The sequence below is a fragment of the Micropterus dolomieu genome, linkage group LG11 (assembly GCF_021292245.1).
Source record: "Micropterus dolomieu isolate WLL.071019.BEF.003 ecotype Adirondacks linkage group LG11, ASM2129224v1, whole genome shotgun sequence".
NCBI classification, from domain to species: domain Eukaryota; kingdom Metazoa; phylum Chordata; class Actinopteri; order Centrarchiformes; family Centrarchidae; genus Micropterus; species Micropterus dolomieu.
Genome location: NC_060160.1, coordinates 4,544,933 through 4,560,756, shown reverse-complemented (window position 1 = coordinate 4,560,756; position 15,824 = coordinate 4,544,933). Strand labels below are relative to the sequence as shown.

The window sequence follows — 15,824 nt, the reverse complement described above, 5'->3', positions numbered from 1 at the left end:
CTTCAAAGGGTTAAAGTCATTTCATTGCAATTGCAAAACTGATTAGTGTGAAAGAGACATACAGTATGGAATTGTGTTGAGACCTAACTCAAGTTTTATTTTTATAGTAGACCACACACATGGAAAAGCGTCTGCATACTACCACCTCCTCATAAGATGTATGAATATATCAATTTCACTATAACCTGTTATATTGTGACAAAATAAATCTACCTACCTACCTATCAGGCATGTACATGTCTATTCATCTCAGTCATCATCAATTTGAAATTGAGTGGCTAAGAGGATCCACATACTTATCCCCCGAAAAGAAAAGCTGTCGTTCCAATGGTGATTTAAGAAAGGGCCCCTTGAATGATCTTTATTTTTTAACTTAATGTTCCTTCACATAATTAAATATCTAAATCACATACAGTATGTAAAAGTATTTTGTGATCAACTTCAGTGTGCTTAGACTGCTTTTGTTCTATATTTAATATTTTGTCAAGCACCTAGTTCGCTTGAATTGTCTATGCATATAAATCTATGAAGATTTTGTAAAATATATTATTCCCATCTAGAGTGCATATCCAAAAGATGACCACAAATACTCATTTTAATTCACTTTCCATCCAGGTATAGTGTATTGTTGCAGCAAACATTAAGTGGATTAAAATGGCCATGGTAATGTTTAAATAGATTTAACACTAACTAAATGAATCATAGTACAGTATGAGCAAGGCAAATTAAATTGATCACTGTGAACACAAAAAGATGAGGTTTTAGTCTTTATCCTAATGTACTTATTGCATTCTCTCTCACTTGTCTTCAATAGTGGCCCAAACGTTAGAGAAGCAGGCCCATATGATCCCCAAACCAGCAGGATACTGTGGGTGATGAAATTGAAAGTGCAGCATTTGCTCATTACCACAGCTGAGGAAGGCCCCAAAGCCCAGCTATGGGGAGGAGAGCTGCACAGTGGCCAAGAAATAGGACTGTGGTTACACTACCGGCAGCTTTCAGCAGTGACTGTTACTGTGTGAGTGTGAGCAAGAAAGCGTTTTTGGAAAAGGAACTTCCTATTTAACAATTACATGACAATTACTGCACTTTTTTGGCTTGTGACTAGTTTGAAAACAATTATTTAGTTTTTTAATTTACTGCAGCCCGGCGCTGTCTTTAAGTATGTCTCAGCTTACCAACATGAACATAATCTTGCGTAACCCCAAATAGTTGTATTCTGCTCATACAGACACACATAAAAATGTACCTGTGAGGAGACCTGTGATGTACTGTGTGTTCAAGAGGCAATTTTACCTAAGCAGGATTTGGAAAGACTGAATTCCCTGCATAAAGATTTCTATGGGGTGGGTGAATCTACCACTGACTTGAGCACTGAAATAGTTCACGGTAGAATACGTGGTGGCGTTGCAGTGCTATGGCACAAAAAGCTGATTAATGTGGTCAGACTGGAAGTTGACTGGGCTATAGGAATTGAGTTAATTTGTGGTGGAAAAAAATTCATCATTCTGAGCATCTATGCACCTTATGAGAGTTCCCAGAATGAAGATGAATATCTTAACAGGTCGGCATGTGTCATGTCTTTTATTCAGGATAGTGATTCCACCTGCTTTTTTATTGTGGGTGACATGAATGCTGATGTTTCTGATGGTAGTTCTTCATTTGCCAATCATTTAATGCAGTTTTGTTCTGATAATGGTTTGATTCTATCCAGTAAAGTACTTTTGCCTGATAATAGCTACATCAGTGAGGCGTGGCATACAACTTCATGGTTAGATCACTGCATCTGTACAGCTGATGTACATGACTCCTTGGAGACTATAAGGATTAATTATGAATTTGCTACGACTGATCATGTGCTGTTTTCCTTATCTGTAAATCTGGGCAATTTACCTACCCTTTTGCCTGTGAACAACGACATGCAGGTGGATAAAATAGAGTCTGACACTTTGTTGAGTAACATCGACTTACCGAAAGACGAGTCTGCATGCTGTGATATTAACTGTAAGAACCCGCAACATGGTACTGAGTTGTGTTCCTTCTATGACAGTATTGTGGAGTCCCTTCTTGCCTCAAGCAGGCCTCTGTATAAGAGCAAAATGTATAAAGCTAAACCAGGATGGAATGAACATGTTGAAGAGCTTCATGCTGAGGCTAGAAGGGCTTTCAAAGCTTGGGCTGAATCTGGCAGACAAAAACACGGTCCCCTATTTGAATATAAGAAACGGACAAATGCAAACTTTAAATATGCCCTACGTTTAATTAAGAGGAATGAAAATATAATGAGATCTGACTCACTTGCTAGGAAACTGAAAAGCAATAGTCCCAATGAATTCTGGAAAGAAATCAATAGAATGAATAACTGTAAAACATGTTTACCAACGAGTGTTGATGGTGTTAGCAGTCCAGAGGAAATTACTCAGTTGTGGCAGAAACATTATTATCAACTGTGTTAAAAGTAACTCCTTTGCAGTGGGCAATATTGACAATGAGGAAGATGTGACTGTATCCCCACAAGACGTTTATGATGCAATTATGTTGCTAAAAGATAATAAGGCATGTGGTATAGATAAGATTTCTGCCGAAAATTTAAAATTTGCAAGTAGAAAAGTCTGTCCTCTGCTTGCCATTTGTTTTACTGGGTTTCTAGTTCATGGTATTTTACCTGATTCAATTTTATCTGTTATGTTAGTGCCAATTATTAAAGACAAAGCTGGCAAAATAAACAGCATGGATAATTACCGGCCTATAGCTCTGGCAAGAAATTTTAGATTTGTATAACAGGCACAATTCCACCATTTTTATGTGTTTTATTGATGCCTCTAAAGCCTTTGATTGCGTTAATCATGAAAAACTATTTTTAAAGTAACAAAATAGAGGTTTTCCCAAATCTTTAGTGAGAATTCTGGCTTTTTGGTATGCTCATCAATCAATGTATGTGAAATGGGGCAATTCTGTGTCGGCCCCATTCAGTGTATGCAATGGAGTTAGACAGGGAAGTATTTTGTCTCCCTTTCTTTTTAATGTCTACATGGATGATTTATCAAAGCTGTTAAACAGCTGTGGAACAGGTTGTACGGTTGGTAACACGATCATCAACCACTTGATGTACACAGACGATTTGGTGATTCTTTGTCCTTACAGTGCTGGTCTTCAACAGTTACTGAGGGTTTGCTCTCAATATGGCTCAGACTTTGACATTAACCATAATGCAAAGAAGAGTAATATTATGATTCTTAGGAGTAGAGAGGACAGGAAACTGACATTCGCTGACTTCTCTCTGTCTGGTATTGTCCTTAGAGTCTGTGATGAGGCTAAATATTTGGGACATTATCTAACTGACGACCTGTCTGATGATAGGGACATTTATGTATGCACAGGCTAATATGTTGATTCGCATATTTAGTATGTGCTCAGTATCTGTTAAGACTACCCTTTTTAGAGCATATTGTACCCCTATGTATACTGCCCATTTGTGGAGGTGCTACAGAAAGAGCAGTATGCAGAAGCTCAATGTAGCATATAACGATGGTTTGAGGCTTCTGCTTAAGGTGCCACGATGGAGCAGTGCAAGCCAAATGTTCGTCAGTGTCGGTGTGCCCACCTGCTCTGCTGTGCTGCGCAATCTCATGTACAGATGTATGTGTAGATTATCAGACTCTGCAAACAGTATCATCTCAGCACTTACCAATCCAGCACTAAGTTCAGTTTTTTCAGTCTTTTTCAGAATGTGGAATCATTGCCGTTTTTAGCCTATATGTAAATAGGCCTAGGTAATATTGTGGACTATGTGTTTTTAATAATGAGGATTGTATGTTTTTTTTCCTTTGTCTTTTTGTATGTCTCTTGAACCGGGTGTGTGTCCTTCATAATAAAAGCTTGACCTTGTACACATAAATCACACAAGTGGAACAAAATCTAAGAGTAAACTGTCATCCATTGGCATAGTTTATCAGGGTTGGCAGCTTTTATTTTGATAGGCACTTTTCGTACCGGAGGTCTGTTGTTTTAAATCAGCAGTTTAGTTTTACGCCCCTTAGCTTCCTCTGTTGGTACTGCATGCCTGAATTTACGTGAGTAGGTTTTTCGGGGCCTGTGCTTTAAGCTGATGATACACAAGGCAACTTTTTGAGCAATGTTGCTGGGCAATCTTACTGGTGTCAAGTCCGACTTTGTTTTGAAGGGATAGCGGTAATGAGAAGGGGATTACTGTAATAATCTTTGTTCATTACCATTGACAGCAACATTGCTCTAAAAGTTCCTCCTTGTATCATCAGCTTTAGGGAGAGCCTTCATCTTGCATTTATTATAAGGTTGTTTTCTATGACCACCTGTGTGTTACATTTTTAAAGGACAAGTGAGGAAAATGTGTCAGGTTTTCTGTTTGTAAGGGAACAATAGACTTGTATCTTTGGTGATTTTGTGTTATATTATGCATTGTTTTTACTGATAATGATGATTTCGATTAAACTGTAAGCTTTTACCTCCAATAAAGTTTAGGTATCTGGTTAATTAGGCTGCATCCAATCTTTCAGAGCATTGAAAGCCATCCCTAATGAATAACTTACAGCACGATCACGGCCAATGTTACAAGTAGATATTACATTATCAAGGTTCCAGATTCAGATAGGTCACTTTTTATCTCATTTTGACTGATGAAGATCTAGTACAAGAAACGTTGGCAGCTTATAAATTAATTTTTTTCAAGTTAGACAGTGTGTGGGAGTTATTTTGCAACTTTTGTACCTTATTAACAGTAAATAAATAAATGATTAAACATGATAAATGAAGATATTTTTAACATGACTTGGTTTAGGGTGGACTGTAATGGCTTCTTCGTGTTACTGTAAATAGCGGTTGTATCCCCATCCTAACTCCCCTTCGAATATCGACCTTTCATCTGGTATTAAGTGGATATATATATATATATTTGACGTGCTGTTTTAATGTTTTTCATTTTTCATATTTCACACGTTTTCGACTGTAACGATGATGTGTTTTAACCATAGGGTTTTAACATTAACGGTAGAGGAAACCGCTTCTAAATGTACATTTTAAACGTCATACAGTGAGATGACATAGCAGTCACAGCCTATTTACATAATTATTGTAAGAAACAAATACACATAGGCTGGATATAATGACTGTACGCACAAACGATTAAAAACAATCTAATGATGATGAACAGACGGGAGACACCGGGGTCAGCTACTTCCTACGGTTGGTTTTTTTTCTTTTTTTTTTTGAAAGGACCGGTTGGAGCCTCTCTCCGCTCCCGACCAATCGGAAGTGAGTATTTTTCGCGCTGGTTGGCCGGAGAGTTTGAGTTTCCCGCAAGCTTTTGATTCGACTTGAATGAAATCCATCGCTTTACAGGATGAATACGGGCATTTTTTCCCTTTAACCACCCGAGAGGAGATTCAACAGGTAACTACAACGTTACGGTCTTTCATGTTATTGTCAATCCCGGGGATACGTTTTTTTTTTTTTGCAGGTACACTTGTTCGGGCCGACCATCCATTTTAGCAAGATAGGACCCGCTAGCTAGCTAGCAAGCTAGCTAACGGTGCTAACGTTAAATGTGCAGTTAGACTGGGCTTCAGCGGGACGCTGGTTAGCTTTGGCTAGCGCCGTTAGCTTTTTTGAAACAAGCTGTCATGGCGCCTACACATTATCTATCAGTGAAACGAGAGCAAAACAGTTAATACAAACCACGGCAATCGTCCAGTCGTGTGCCTGTTCCTTTAACTTATTCGCATATTTGCTTTAATCGGGTAGGTTAGCTAGCAGGTTAACTGCATTTAGCTTTTGGGTGGCGGCTTTGTCTATTTGCTGGAATGCGGCGTAATGGCTGACTATAGCACTGACAGAGATGCGGTTGCACGGTATGGGAAAATGCTCGTCCATGGCCGGGATCCATGAGATGACCACATCGTGGCTTCCGTTTCAGATTGTAGTCTGTGCCCGTTTCGTGCATGACATGATAGTGCAACTGCTGGACTCCGTTGGTATTTTGAGTAAGCCAGCATAACAATCTAAGTTAACGGATTAGTTTACTTTACTAATGCGTTTAGAGTAACGTTAACTGAACGGTTGTTAAAGACGCTTGTGTCAACGTTACGTTACTATAACGTTACCGTTAAATCGACAAGTCCAACCGTCTTTCCGGTACATTACAGCTAAGGTAACGTTACCTCATAACGTAAACCACAATGTAACATGTTAGCTTTTAGCTGATGCATTTAATTCCATCAGATATTCGCACTCCATTAGCATTGCTACGACTTGTCAGCTGCTTCCATTTCCGCGGCTTTTCTAGCCGGTGATTCGGTGGTTACGCGGCACAGCTAGCCACCCACTCATTGGGCATTCGCTGCATGCGGTGTAGCCGAGGAGCCTGCAGCCTGCTTTCTCCATAACGTTACCGCTTTTCCACAGACTGCAGCTAGCTGCTAGCCAGTCTTTTTCCAGGATAAACTCAACTTAAATAGTCATGGTAAGAGGTTTTCCACCCTCCCAGTAGTTCGTATGCATGGATGTAATCGAGAATGGGGTTGACTTGACCTCGTTCACATTAGTTGTTATCAGCGTAACGTTATAGTCTGGATTTCACTGATGCATCAGTATTATTTTACTATACAGAGGTTTTGTTACCTCCGACTTTTAGTTAGTAGAGTCGCTCAAATCTCTTATAAAAACATCCAAAACTATTGGCTTGAACATTCCGTGACAGGTGCAGCTTTCTCTGTCGCTTCCAAGCTCCCTGTTCATGCTCCGCTGGAGCAAGTGAGTGCCATTTTGTAAAATGTGTAACGTTATGCTCATAGGATTCATATCCCAGAATCCCACTTTACAATTTACCAGCATGAAGGGCACCAACAATTGACTGTGTGATATTGTTAATGTTTTCTGATTGAACCTGTGGAAAAAGAAGCCCTGTGTGTGTGTGTTCCCTGTCCTGTAGCTCTGTGAGCCTGGAGGGGCTTAGATGGGATGGACAGCAAAGGTAGCTCCTTGCCTTCGATGCCTGAACCAGCCAACCCGATCAGCATGAAGCAGCTGCCAGAATCACTCAGTGTACGGAAAGGTGGGGGGGACATGAGCAGTGACTCTGCTCTACTAATGGACAAAGCTACTGCCCAGCTGGCTGCCACACTACAAGACAGTGTCCTTCAGAAGATGGCTGGCCACACTCATAACAACCATAGCCACGAGAGACTCAAAGACCTCACCTCCCGTGTGTTGAATGGGGACCAAGATCCGCTGCCTAAGCTTTGCGTTTCGGAGCCACCTATGCTGAAGGGTGCTGAAGCCCCTGCTACAAATGGCACCCATCAGCACAATTGCACTCCTCATACTGAACCTGAACTGAAGGTGTCGATACCCCAGGTGTTCAAGCAGCCAATGTTTGAGCCGTGCTGTGCAAATGGGACCAGTTTGGCCACAACCACTGAAGATATGTCTGGACCAGAGATGAGACAGGATGTGAAAAAAAGAAGGGGGAGACCTCACAAACCTCAAACAGACCTCAGTTCCTCTGCCATCCCTGTGGAGCCACTTGACCACACCAATTTTGGAGATGAAACCAGAGCAGCTGATGAGGTTTGCTTTTATTCTTGCTTTTAAGAGCTTATAATTGACTTTGGTAAATATACAAACTACCAAATGTCTAGCTAATACTGGTTTAAAGACCAACATTAAACACTGACAGATGGCAAATAAATGTGACCAAACAGTACCAGTGCCCCTATGGGCAGTTGAATACACGGTGAATGTTTACTAGCAAATATGTAAAGTTTGTTCAGTCTGATGACAATCAGCTATTTGCTCACATACCTTTTTGGAGAAAGCAATACTAAATGTGAAGTAAATATGATTTCTATGTAGGCTTAAAAATTTAGAAAATTGATACATAGACAAAGAGAGCTTCTTACAATAGATTGTATAATTATGAGCTTGTATTATGAGGTGTAAAACAATGGTAGTGATGCATATGTGCCTGAGATGTGTGTGGGGGGGGAAAGTAACTGATTTTAAGAAGGAAATGCTGTTGCAGCCTTGATTAGCTTCTATTTTTATCTATTGATTAATTTATTTTTATTTTTCTTCAGCCTGCTCTCATCTCAGAGGTGACGGTGGAGGCTACAGATGAGTCCCCTCTGCTGATCCGTTTTTCTGTTGGTGATTTGGTTTGGACAAAGGTGTCAGGATACCCCTGGTGGCCTTGCATGGTGACCACAGACCCAGAATTCAATAATCATTTCAAACAGAAAGGTGAGATACAATCACGATCACCTACATTAGTCGAACTTTGCTTTAAGTTATGTGTTGTAAAGTTAAAGAGGGAATAATATTTATAACTATTGTTGTACATGTTAGTATATGGAACATTCCATGATTATTTATTCAATTAAACGTTTGTTGTTATTTTTTATAGCAGCCAACAGCAGGTCTGGCCTCCTTTACCATGTGCAGTATTTTGGAGACGCCCCAGAAAGAGGCTACATCTTTGAGAAGAACTTGGTGTCCTTCACAGGGGAGGATCAATACCAGGAGCTGAGCCAGGGCAACAAACAGCCAGCCTCCCGTGTCATCCACAAAAGGGTAAATCGGCTTCTTCTGATTTTGCAACATTTGCTTGTACGGTCAAACTTTCACAGCCTGTTTTCTCATCAACAAACAAGAAAGGAATAATGTTTACATCATATGATTTTTGCCATGTTTGCTAGAAAGGCTTCTCGTACACAACTGTCATATGCCGCTAATCAAATTTGATCTTTTTATACATATTGCCCACAGTGTGATAAGTTTTATTTATTTTTTTTAATGGCATACTCTTAGTAGCAACTATAGACTGTATATAAAGGTGGATGACGTGTCTCCACTTCCTCCAACTGTACAAAAATGAAGCCAAAATATCTGGGATACAGGCGCTGCCATCTTGCGCTGATTTGGAGCCAGTGTCTGCGTAGTACTGATCTGGATTGTAGCTTTGTATCGAGGTCGTTAGACCCGGCCAACTCAGTTGCGAGCAGCAAATAATCTTGCTATTCTCTCCCTGTGTCACGCAGACGGCCCCCTCTGTGCCCCGTAAACTCCAGGCTCAGTGGAACATGGGCATCATTCAGGCCAAAGAGGCCTCCGTCATGTCACTGGATGAGCGCATGGTGAACTTCGCATTTCTGTATGATGATGATGGACCTCATCTGAACCCCCGCATCATGGAGAAGTTAAAGCCAGAACAGAGCAACAAGATGGACCAGGAAACGGAATCTAGGCTTAACCCAGATCTACCCTCTGTGCTGGTGGGCTCTGCCGATGACCCCACAGCTGCCCCTCAGTCCCAAAACAGCACTTCAACAAGGAAAAAGACCCAAGTACCCAGAACAAAACACAGAATGGGAGTATGGCGAAAAGTGGGCAAAGGCTGTCTAAATGATTTCCTGTCGAAAAACAAGTTGAATGACCGAGTTTCTTCCAATGAAATGCTTCATCCGCAGCCAACCTCACAGGTTAGGATAACTCACTAAAATTCATCGCCAGGAGACTGCTTGTCACATGCATAATTAAATATTTACATGCAGACTTTGCAAAGGTTTACGAGTTACACACTACAGGGTTTTTTTGGCTTTTCAGCCCAGTATAACACATTTACAAACAAGTGTATATAGTTAATCTTGTCATTGATCGACCCAGAATTTTGCTGTTGTGAAGAATAGGCTTTAGGTATGGGGTTTCAGCATAGCAGTCATTTTAACCCACTTAACTGCATATTTTAATGAGTTAACAATGAGTTTAATATCAACAACAATTTGTAAATTCTGTAATGAAACACAGAAGTGAAAATATTAAGAGCACTGTGAAATGGAAATAACCCTGATAAGCTAATATTACGTTCATTTTTTGGCAGCTTAAAGTTTCTACTCTCTTTGTTTAATACATTTGGTCGTTTTATTTGTAGGATCCCACCACTTCTGCACCAGATTTACAAGCTGAATCAGCCATACCTCAGAAGAAAAAGAGGAGACCCAAACAGGCTCAGTCTTCCACAAAGACCGTGAGAAGAAGGAAAAAATCTGCAACGGACAACACTGCTGATCCCGTCAGGAAAAGGAAATCAAAGCTGGGTTCTTCGACAGGCGATGTTTCGGAACATGTCTCACTTGAAGTTTCAGTTCCAGGTTGGTTGAAAGTTGAAACAGGGGCAGCAGCTCAAGCCATCAGTCGAGGATTAGTTAAATGTGGCTGTAGCTGGTATGTGTTTACCAGAGCTGTGGAATCTCGTGCTCTTAAATTACCATATGTGGCTGGTAAAAGAGCAAAGTGGTGGGGTTATTGTGGAATTTATCACTTAATGTTACCATAATATTTAAGTGTTTTCCCTCCTGATTGTTGTGACACTGCTAAAACCAAGTAAGATGTTTATTCCTTATAGCACTAAAGCTTAGAAATGCAAAATGCTGATTGATGTAGTAATGTGTTGCTTTTTTATGTTGTCACATAATACCAAAATCCCATTTGCACAGATAATAATAATAATAATAACTCAGTAAATAATTAAACACCCTATGGCAAATAAAATAGTTTTTTCTATTAATGAAGCGTAGCAGAAGTTTGAAATTATACTTCATAGTAGGGCTGCACTATATATCACTGGAGCATTATCGCAGTGTGCTCTTGCGCAATAGTCATGTCGCAGAACAGTGCAATGACAAGCAAGTCAAACTAACCACCTCAACTTTTTTGCTGCTTGATAGAAAAGGAACACTTGTAAAGTTCTCATTTTCAATGTCTAATCTACAAGAGAAGTTTGTCTGATGTAACATCATTTACTCGGATTTAAGAGTTCTTGGATACACAGTTTGTAACTAGTGAGTGACGAGCAGGCACAGGAACCAGCAATCCCAATATTATTCTTGATCTGTTCTTTTAGGATGCTTAATTATTTTCAAATAGAACAACTGAAGTAATCTGGTGAAACTTCCTGTATTTTTTTTCATATTGCAACACATATATTGCTGAAAAGAAAAATATAGCAATGTTAGTGTTTTTTTTTTTTTTTTTAAATGTTGTGCAGCCCTACTTCATAGAAGTACTAGAACCGTTATTTCCAGAAACTAACCTCATCTGTAGTTAATTAGGGGGGGAAGTGTTGTTTTTACACACGTGTAGCTTTTGTTAATTTAAAAAGCCTTTTGTTGCTGTTGTCAAAATGATAAGGCAAAAGAAAAAGACTCATGAGCAGAGGACAGATTCCTCAAGATAGTCAGTTGTCAGTTTTTGTGTAATATTTCTAAACCACAGACGCAGAGAATTTTGAAACCAAAAATGTCATTATTTTTCCTTTTTATGTTTTGTTAGGTAATTGACAGGGTTGGAGAAAGCTTTTGACTGAATCATCGAGCTACTCTGCCTGAAAATATCGTTAAGCATTTCCCGTTCTCGTCATCTACAGCGGTAAAAATGTAATTTTTTGAAAAAAGAACATTTTCTTGTTGTTTTTAGTCAAGAGGGAGCGAAAGAAGACCGCTAAGAGGCCACTAACAGATGCTACGGCCGAGAAGGGTCAGCAGCCTAAAAAGAGACGTAAAACAAGCAAAGATGCTGAAAAACAGGTGAGGTTTTCATCTGATGCAGTGTCATGTCAGACCTGCACCTGTTTTTGCAAAATAAATTTGAGGATGATCTTGTGGAGAATTTAATTTATTCATCTTAAGTAAACGTCTTACTTGGAGCATTACAGTAAATACTTACAGTATTTAGGATGCAAGCACTTTGTAATAAAACAATGGTTTTCTTTATCACACCCACAAACTTTCACAGGCCTCGGTTTTAGAAGGAGCAGAGAAAAAGCAGAGGAGGAGGAAGAAAGCAGATGTCAAAGAAACCAAGAGACGAATGAATAAGTCAAAAGCTCTCCTCACCGGTAATCATCTTGATAGTCTTGTCTCCACAACATTTCTCTCCATTACTCTGTTTTGTTGTGGCTCTACAGAACTTGGTTGTCATTGCATGAACATGTTCATTTCTCAGATGACCAAGACGCGGAGAAACCCAAGCGTAGAAGGAAAAGGAAACCGGCGAACCAGGCCTCCACCTCCAAGGCAAAGAAGAGGCGAGCCTCCCCGTGTCCTGATCCCGAGGTGAGAGGGAATATGTCCTGATCAGTCTGAGATTTACTAGTAAACATAAAAAAGTAGTTGCATGCTCAAGAGCCACAAATCCGCCACTTAATATGTCTGTGTGGAAACTCAATTTCCACACAAAACAAGCCTAATATTTAACTTGAGTGCATGCACATGTGCACCGTTCCGAAAGTCCTGTACCGAATCGCTCTGTTACGAACACATGTACCGTTACACCCTTACCAACAACTAATAGATTCATCAATTTAAAATCGACAATGAAAATAATCGTTAGTTGCAGCCCCACTGCCAGTGCAAGTAAGTTGGTATTAATGTAACTGAACGAGCTTATTATGAATGATGGAAGTTGTCTTCAATCACAATTCAGTCACTTTCTGACCCATTTTCTGCTTTATGAGCAGAACTGTTCTACGAACAAAGTTACATCTGCAGTTTTGTTTGTTTAATTTCCTTCATCACTCAGGTCTCCTGGAAATAAAACGGACTTTAGGTGTTAATTGTGTTGTAGATGGTGTGAATGTTTCGTTATTGTCTGTTTTATTCAAAGTTGCCCACATGTTGTGTGCTGCAGGGCTCTGGAAGTGAAGAACGTCCTGACTCTCCGAGTGACAGCTTAGACGGAATAAAGAAGGGCGAACGCAAGAAAGAGTTTGTCTGCCAGGTAAGTCTGCCAAAGACTTTTAATGTCCTTATACTTTTTGCCATAGTAACATGATTGATTGGCATTTGTCTTAGTGAAATTACTTAAACAAATTCAGGGGGAAAAGAACAAAACCGCTCAAAGCACATAATACACTAAACAAAGTCTGAAACTAATATGTGATGAACTTTATTTTCCCCATTTATGATCATAGTATGGGTTGGACATTACCTAAGGACATTTCTTGGGGGAAAAATACTTCTTCTACTTGTTCCTTTTATCCTAGTTGATAAAAGCTCTACGATGGATGATTTTTGGTCTTTTATTCAGATCAAATGTCTCAGTCTCTGCTTATGTTTTGATCTGTGTGGTGGTGGGTTTTTTTTTTTTTGTGTTTTTTCCTACAGATGTGTGAGCAGGCTGGTGAAGACTTGGTGCCCTGTGAAGGCCAGTGTTGTGGGATGTTTCATCTCCAGTGTCTGGGTTTGTCATTCAAACCTGACGAGAAGCTGCTTTGTCAGGAGTGCAGCACAGGTGAGAAGTTGTCACTTTGTCCAGGACACAGCGATTGGTCAGTTATTTTGTTTTTAAAAAGCAACCTCTTTCTGACCTACATTCAGTTCTTGACTGTAACATAACATAAGTCACTTATTGGATACTTTTTGTACCTCAAAATCTAATTAAGTAGGTCCTTTTATTTACCGCTAATACTTACTTTTGTTATGAATTATGTTATTCTTTTTGAGTAATCTGTGAATATTTTTAGTCATATTATAGTCATAATATTTTTGTTTTATTTTGCTCTTACCATATGTCAAAACCATGTATTTATTTAGTTATTCACATCAATCAAACCAGCTTTTAGTTTAAATTTTAGAGGCTGTATCCAGCTAACTTTTTCTCCATGGTTTCTTTGAAGTTACTTATGACTCATACTCTTTTTATTGTTGTGGATAGTAACATAGCAGCGGTGTGTGATGAGTTAACCCCTGATCTCTACCCTTGATACTATCTGTGCATATGGAACCGTTTAGTAGTTGAATCAGTAAGCTTTTTGGGATACAGTAATGTTGGTATCATGTTTGTAATCGTTGCTGGTTTCTCCGCTCAGGAATTCACTCGTGTTTCAACTGTAAGCAGTCAGAGGGCGCGGTGCGTCGCTGCCACGTCCCACACTGCGGCAAGTTTTACCACGAGGCGTGCATCCGCCTCAACCCTCTCACTGTGTTCGACAACAAGGGCTTTCGCTGTCCACTCCACACCTGCCTGAGCTGCCACTACGGCTGCCGCACCAAGCACAAGTCCACCAAGGGTGAGGCTCTGCAACATTATACATGACACTTTTTTTGATAAGATTCCTTTACATTTAGGGATACTTCTAGTGCTGAGACTTAAGTTTGTGTGTATGTGTGTGTCTACATTTATGTTCATTTGCTGAACTTCATAGCGGCTGATGGAATATTATTGTGGCTTTTAAAGCTGTGTGGGAAGGACATTTTTGAGTCAACTGTCCATTTCAATAACCGTAAAGTGTAAAGGAAATGCGTCATCAGTCTTATCAGCCAGGAACATTATGACAAACGGGGAGTTTTAGAATAAGTGTAAAAGCTGATAGTTGATTGTGTTCAGTTTCCGGAAGTGTGCTTTGTTTGTTTTCTTTGCTGTAAAAAAAACTTTTGAACTTCGCAATTACAAGCATTTAATGTAAAGGTAAAACTAGCTGAAGGTACATGAATTTATTTGCAGAAAGTGTTCTCATGTTCCTTCCAACTGCAGCCAGGCCACATTATTTTATTTTTTTTTAGAGCCTTGAGCTCCATAAAGACAAATTTTCCTTTACGCCTTCCCCCAGCAGAATAAAACCTAGTTTTGTAGACTTGAGACACTTTACACTTGTATTTCTCAGTAATGTAAATCTGTCTAATCTGGCGTCTCTCTTACTCTCCGTACTGAAGGTAGGTTGATGCGTTGCCTGCGCTGCCCTGTCGCGTACCACGTCGGTGACCTGTGTGTGGCTGCGGGCAGCGAGATGATCACAAACACTGCAATCATCTGCACCAACCACTTCCACGCCAAGAAGGGCTACAGCCACCACAGTCATGTCAACGTTAGCTGGTGCTTCGTGTGCTCCAAAGGTTTGCCACTTCTCCTTTCTCACCAATAAGAAGCGCAGTTACCAACAGCCATATATAGACCTTTTTGTCTACTTAACCAGCCGGCCGTGTGACAGTCATTTCAAGGCTCTCTTGTGCTTTTAAAACCAAATATCACCAGTTGGTATAAGTTACCCAGATCCTGACGCATCTTGGCAGTCAGTTTAGTAGAGTTTGGTAGAGGACAACAAAAACAAAAGCCACATTCACTAAAGACAAAATGCTGTTTAATTCATTTTTACCTGACTGTTAATGTGGATTAATTTTGTATTATGTCAGAAGGTTGTATTTATTTCAGGCGACGTGGCCCACCTCTGCTATCAAACACTGATGGAGACCCTGCTGTAATAGGATGTGTGTGTGTATAGCTCTACAGAGAAAGAATTATGGGAAGTTTATAAGGTTGTAGATTTTCCAGATGTTCTAGAGAAACAAAGTCTGAATGATTAATATCCCCCTATATCACTATAAAGGGTAATAAGGAACTCTGCACTGCACTGCAGCTTTACCGGGACGGGTGTGGAGCTGTTAATTGCACAAACTGCGGTGTCTGAAAATCAGAGGAAATGCTGACCTACAGCAGTTCCTGAGCATCAGTTTTCAGTTAAAATCACAGCCAATTTTTGCAGAGACTGCTTTACAGTCATATGGGAGTTATTTTCTAAATTTGTGGCCTGCTTTTAGGGTTTTATCATCTTGCAGCTCTCGCAGGCAAACTTTTGAAAATTGTTTCAAAATTGATGTTTAAGTGATTAAACTTTCTGCCTGTGCCTCTGAGCCACTGCACCAGTCCTCCTGCTGTAGCCACCCAGCTTCACAACCAAAGCACACAGAACAACTGTACTGGTGGTTGATTAACAAGTGTGTTGTACATAGCAGTTCCCC

At 40.0% G+C, this 15,824-nt stretch overlaps 1 protein-coding gene across 3 annotated transcripts in view; it reads left to right on the top strand.

The window, feature by feature from the left end:
* The first annotated feature begins 5,276 nt into the window (after positions 1 to 5,276).
* nsd2 (nuclear receptor binding SET domain protein 2) overlaps positions 5,277 to 15,824 on the top strand; it is a 17,784-nt gene continuing 7,236 nt past the window's right edge. Inside the window, exons 1-13 of one of the 3 annotated variants that reach the window (XM_046062973.1) lie at positions 5,277 to 5,427; positions 6,965 to 7,602; positions 8,112 to 8,274; positions 8,441 to 8,604; positions 9,072 to 9,512; positions 9,962 to 10,181; positions 11,506 to 11,615; positions 11,824 to 11,926; positions 12,034 to 12,143; positions 12,718 to 12,807; positions 13,194 to 13,320; positions 13,898 to 14,098; positions 14,742 to 14,921. In XM_046062973.1, the coding sequence (XP_045918929.1) occupies positions 6,994 to 7,602; positions 8,112 to 8,274; positions 8,441 to 8,604; positions 9,072 to 9,512; positions 9,962 to 10,181; positions 11,506 to 11,615; positions 11,824 to 11,926; positions 12,034 to 12,143; positions 12,718 to 12,807; positions 13,194 to 13,320; positions 13,898 to 14,098; positions 14,742 to 14,921 (2,518 nt within the window). In that variant the 5' untranslated portion in view covers positions 5,277 to 5,427; positions 6,965 to 6,993. Of the gene's footprint in view, positions 5,428 to 6,353; positions 6,497 to 6,964; positions 7,603 to 8,111; positions 8,275 to 8,437; positions 8,605 to 9,071; positions 9,513 to 9,961; positions 10,182 to 11,505; positions 11,616 to 11,823; positions 11,927 to 12,033; positions 12,144 to 12,717; positions 12,808 to 13,193; positions 13,321 to 13,897; positions 14,099 to 14,741; positions 14,922 to 15,824 lie in introns of those variants that run through there. The other 2 variants (XM_046062971.1, XM_046062972.1) reach the window with 2 other exon arrangements.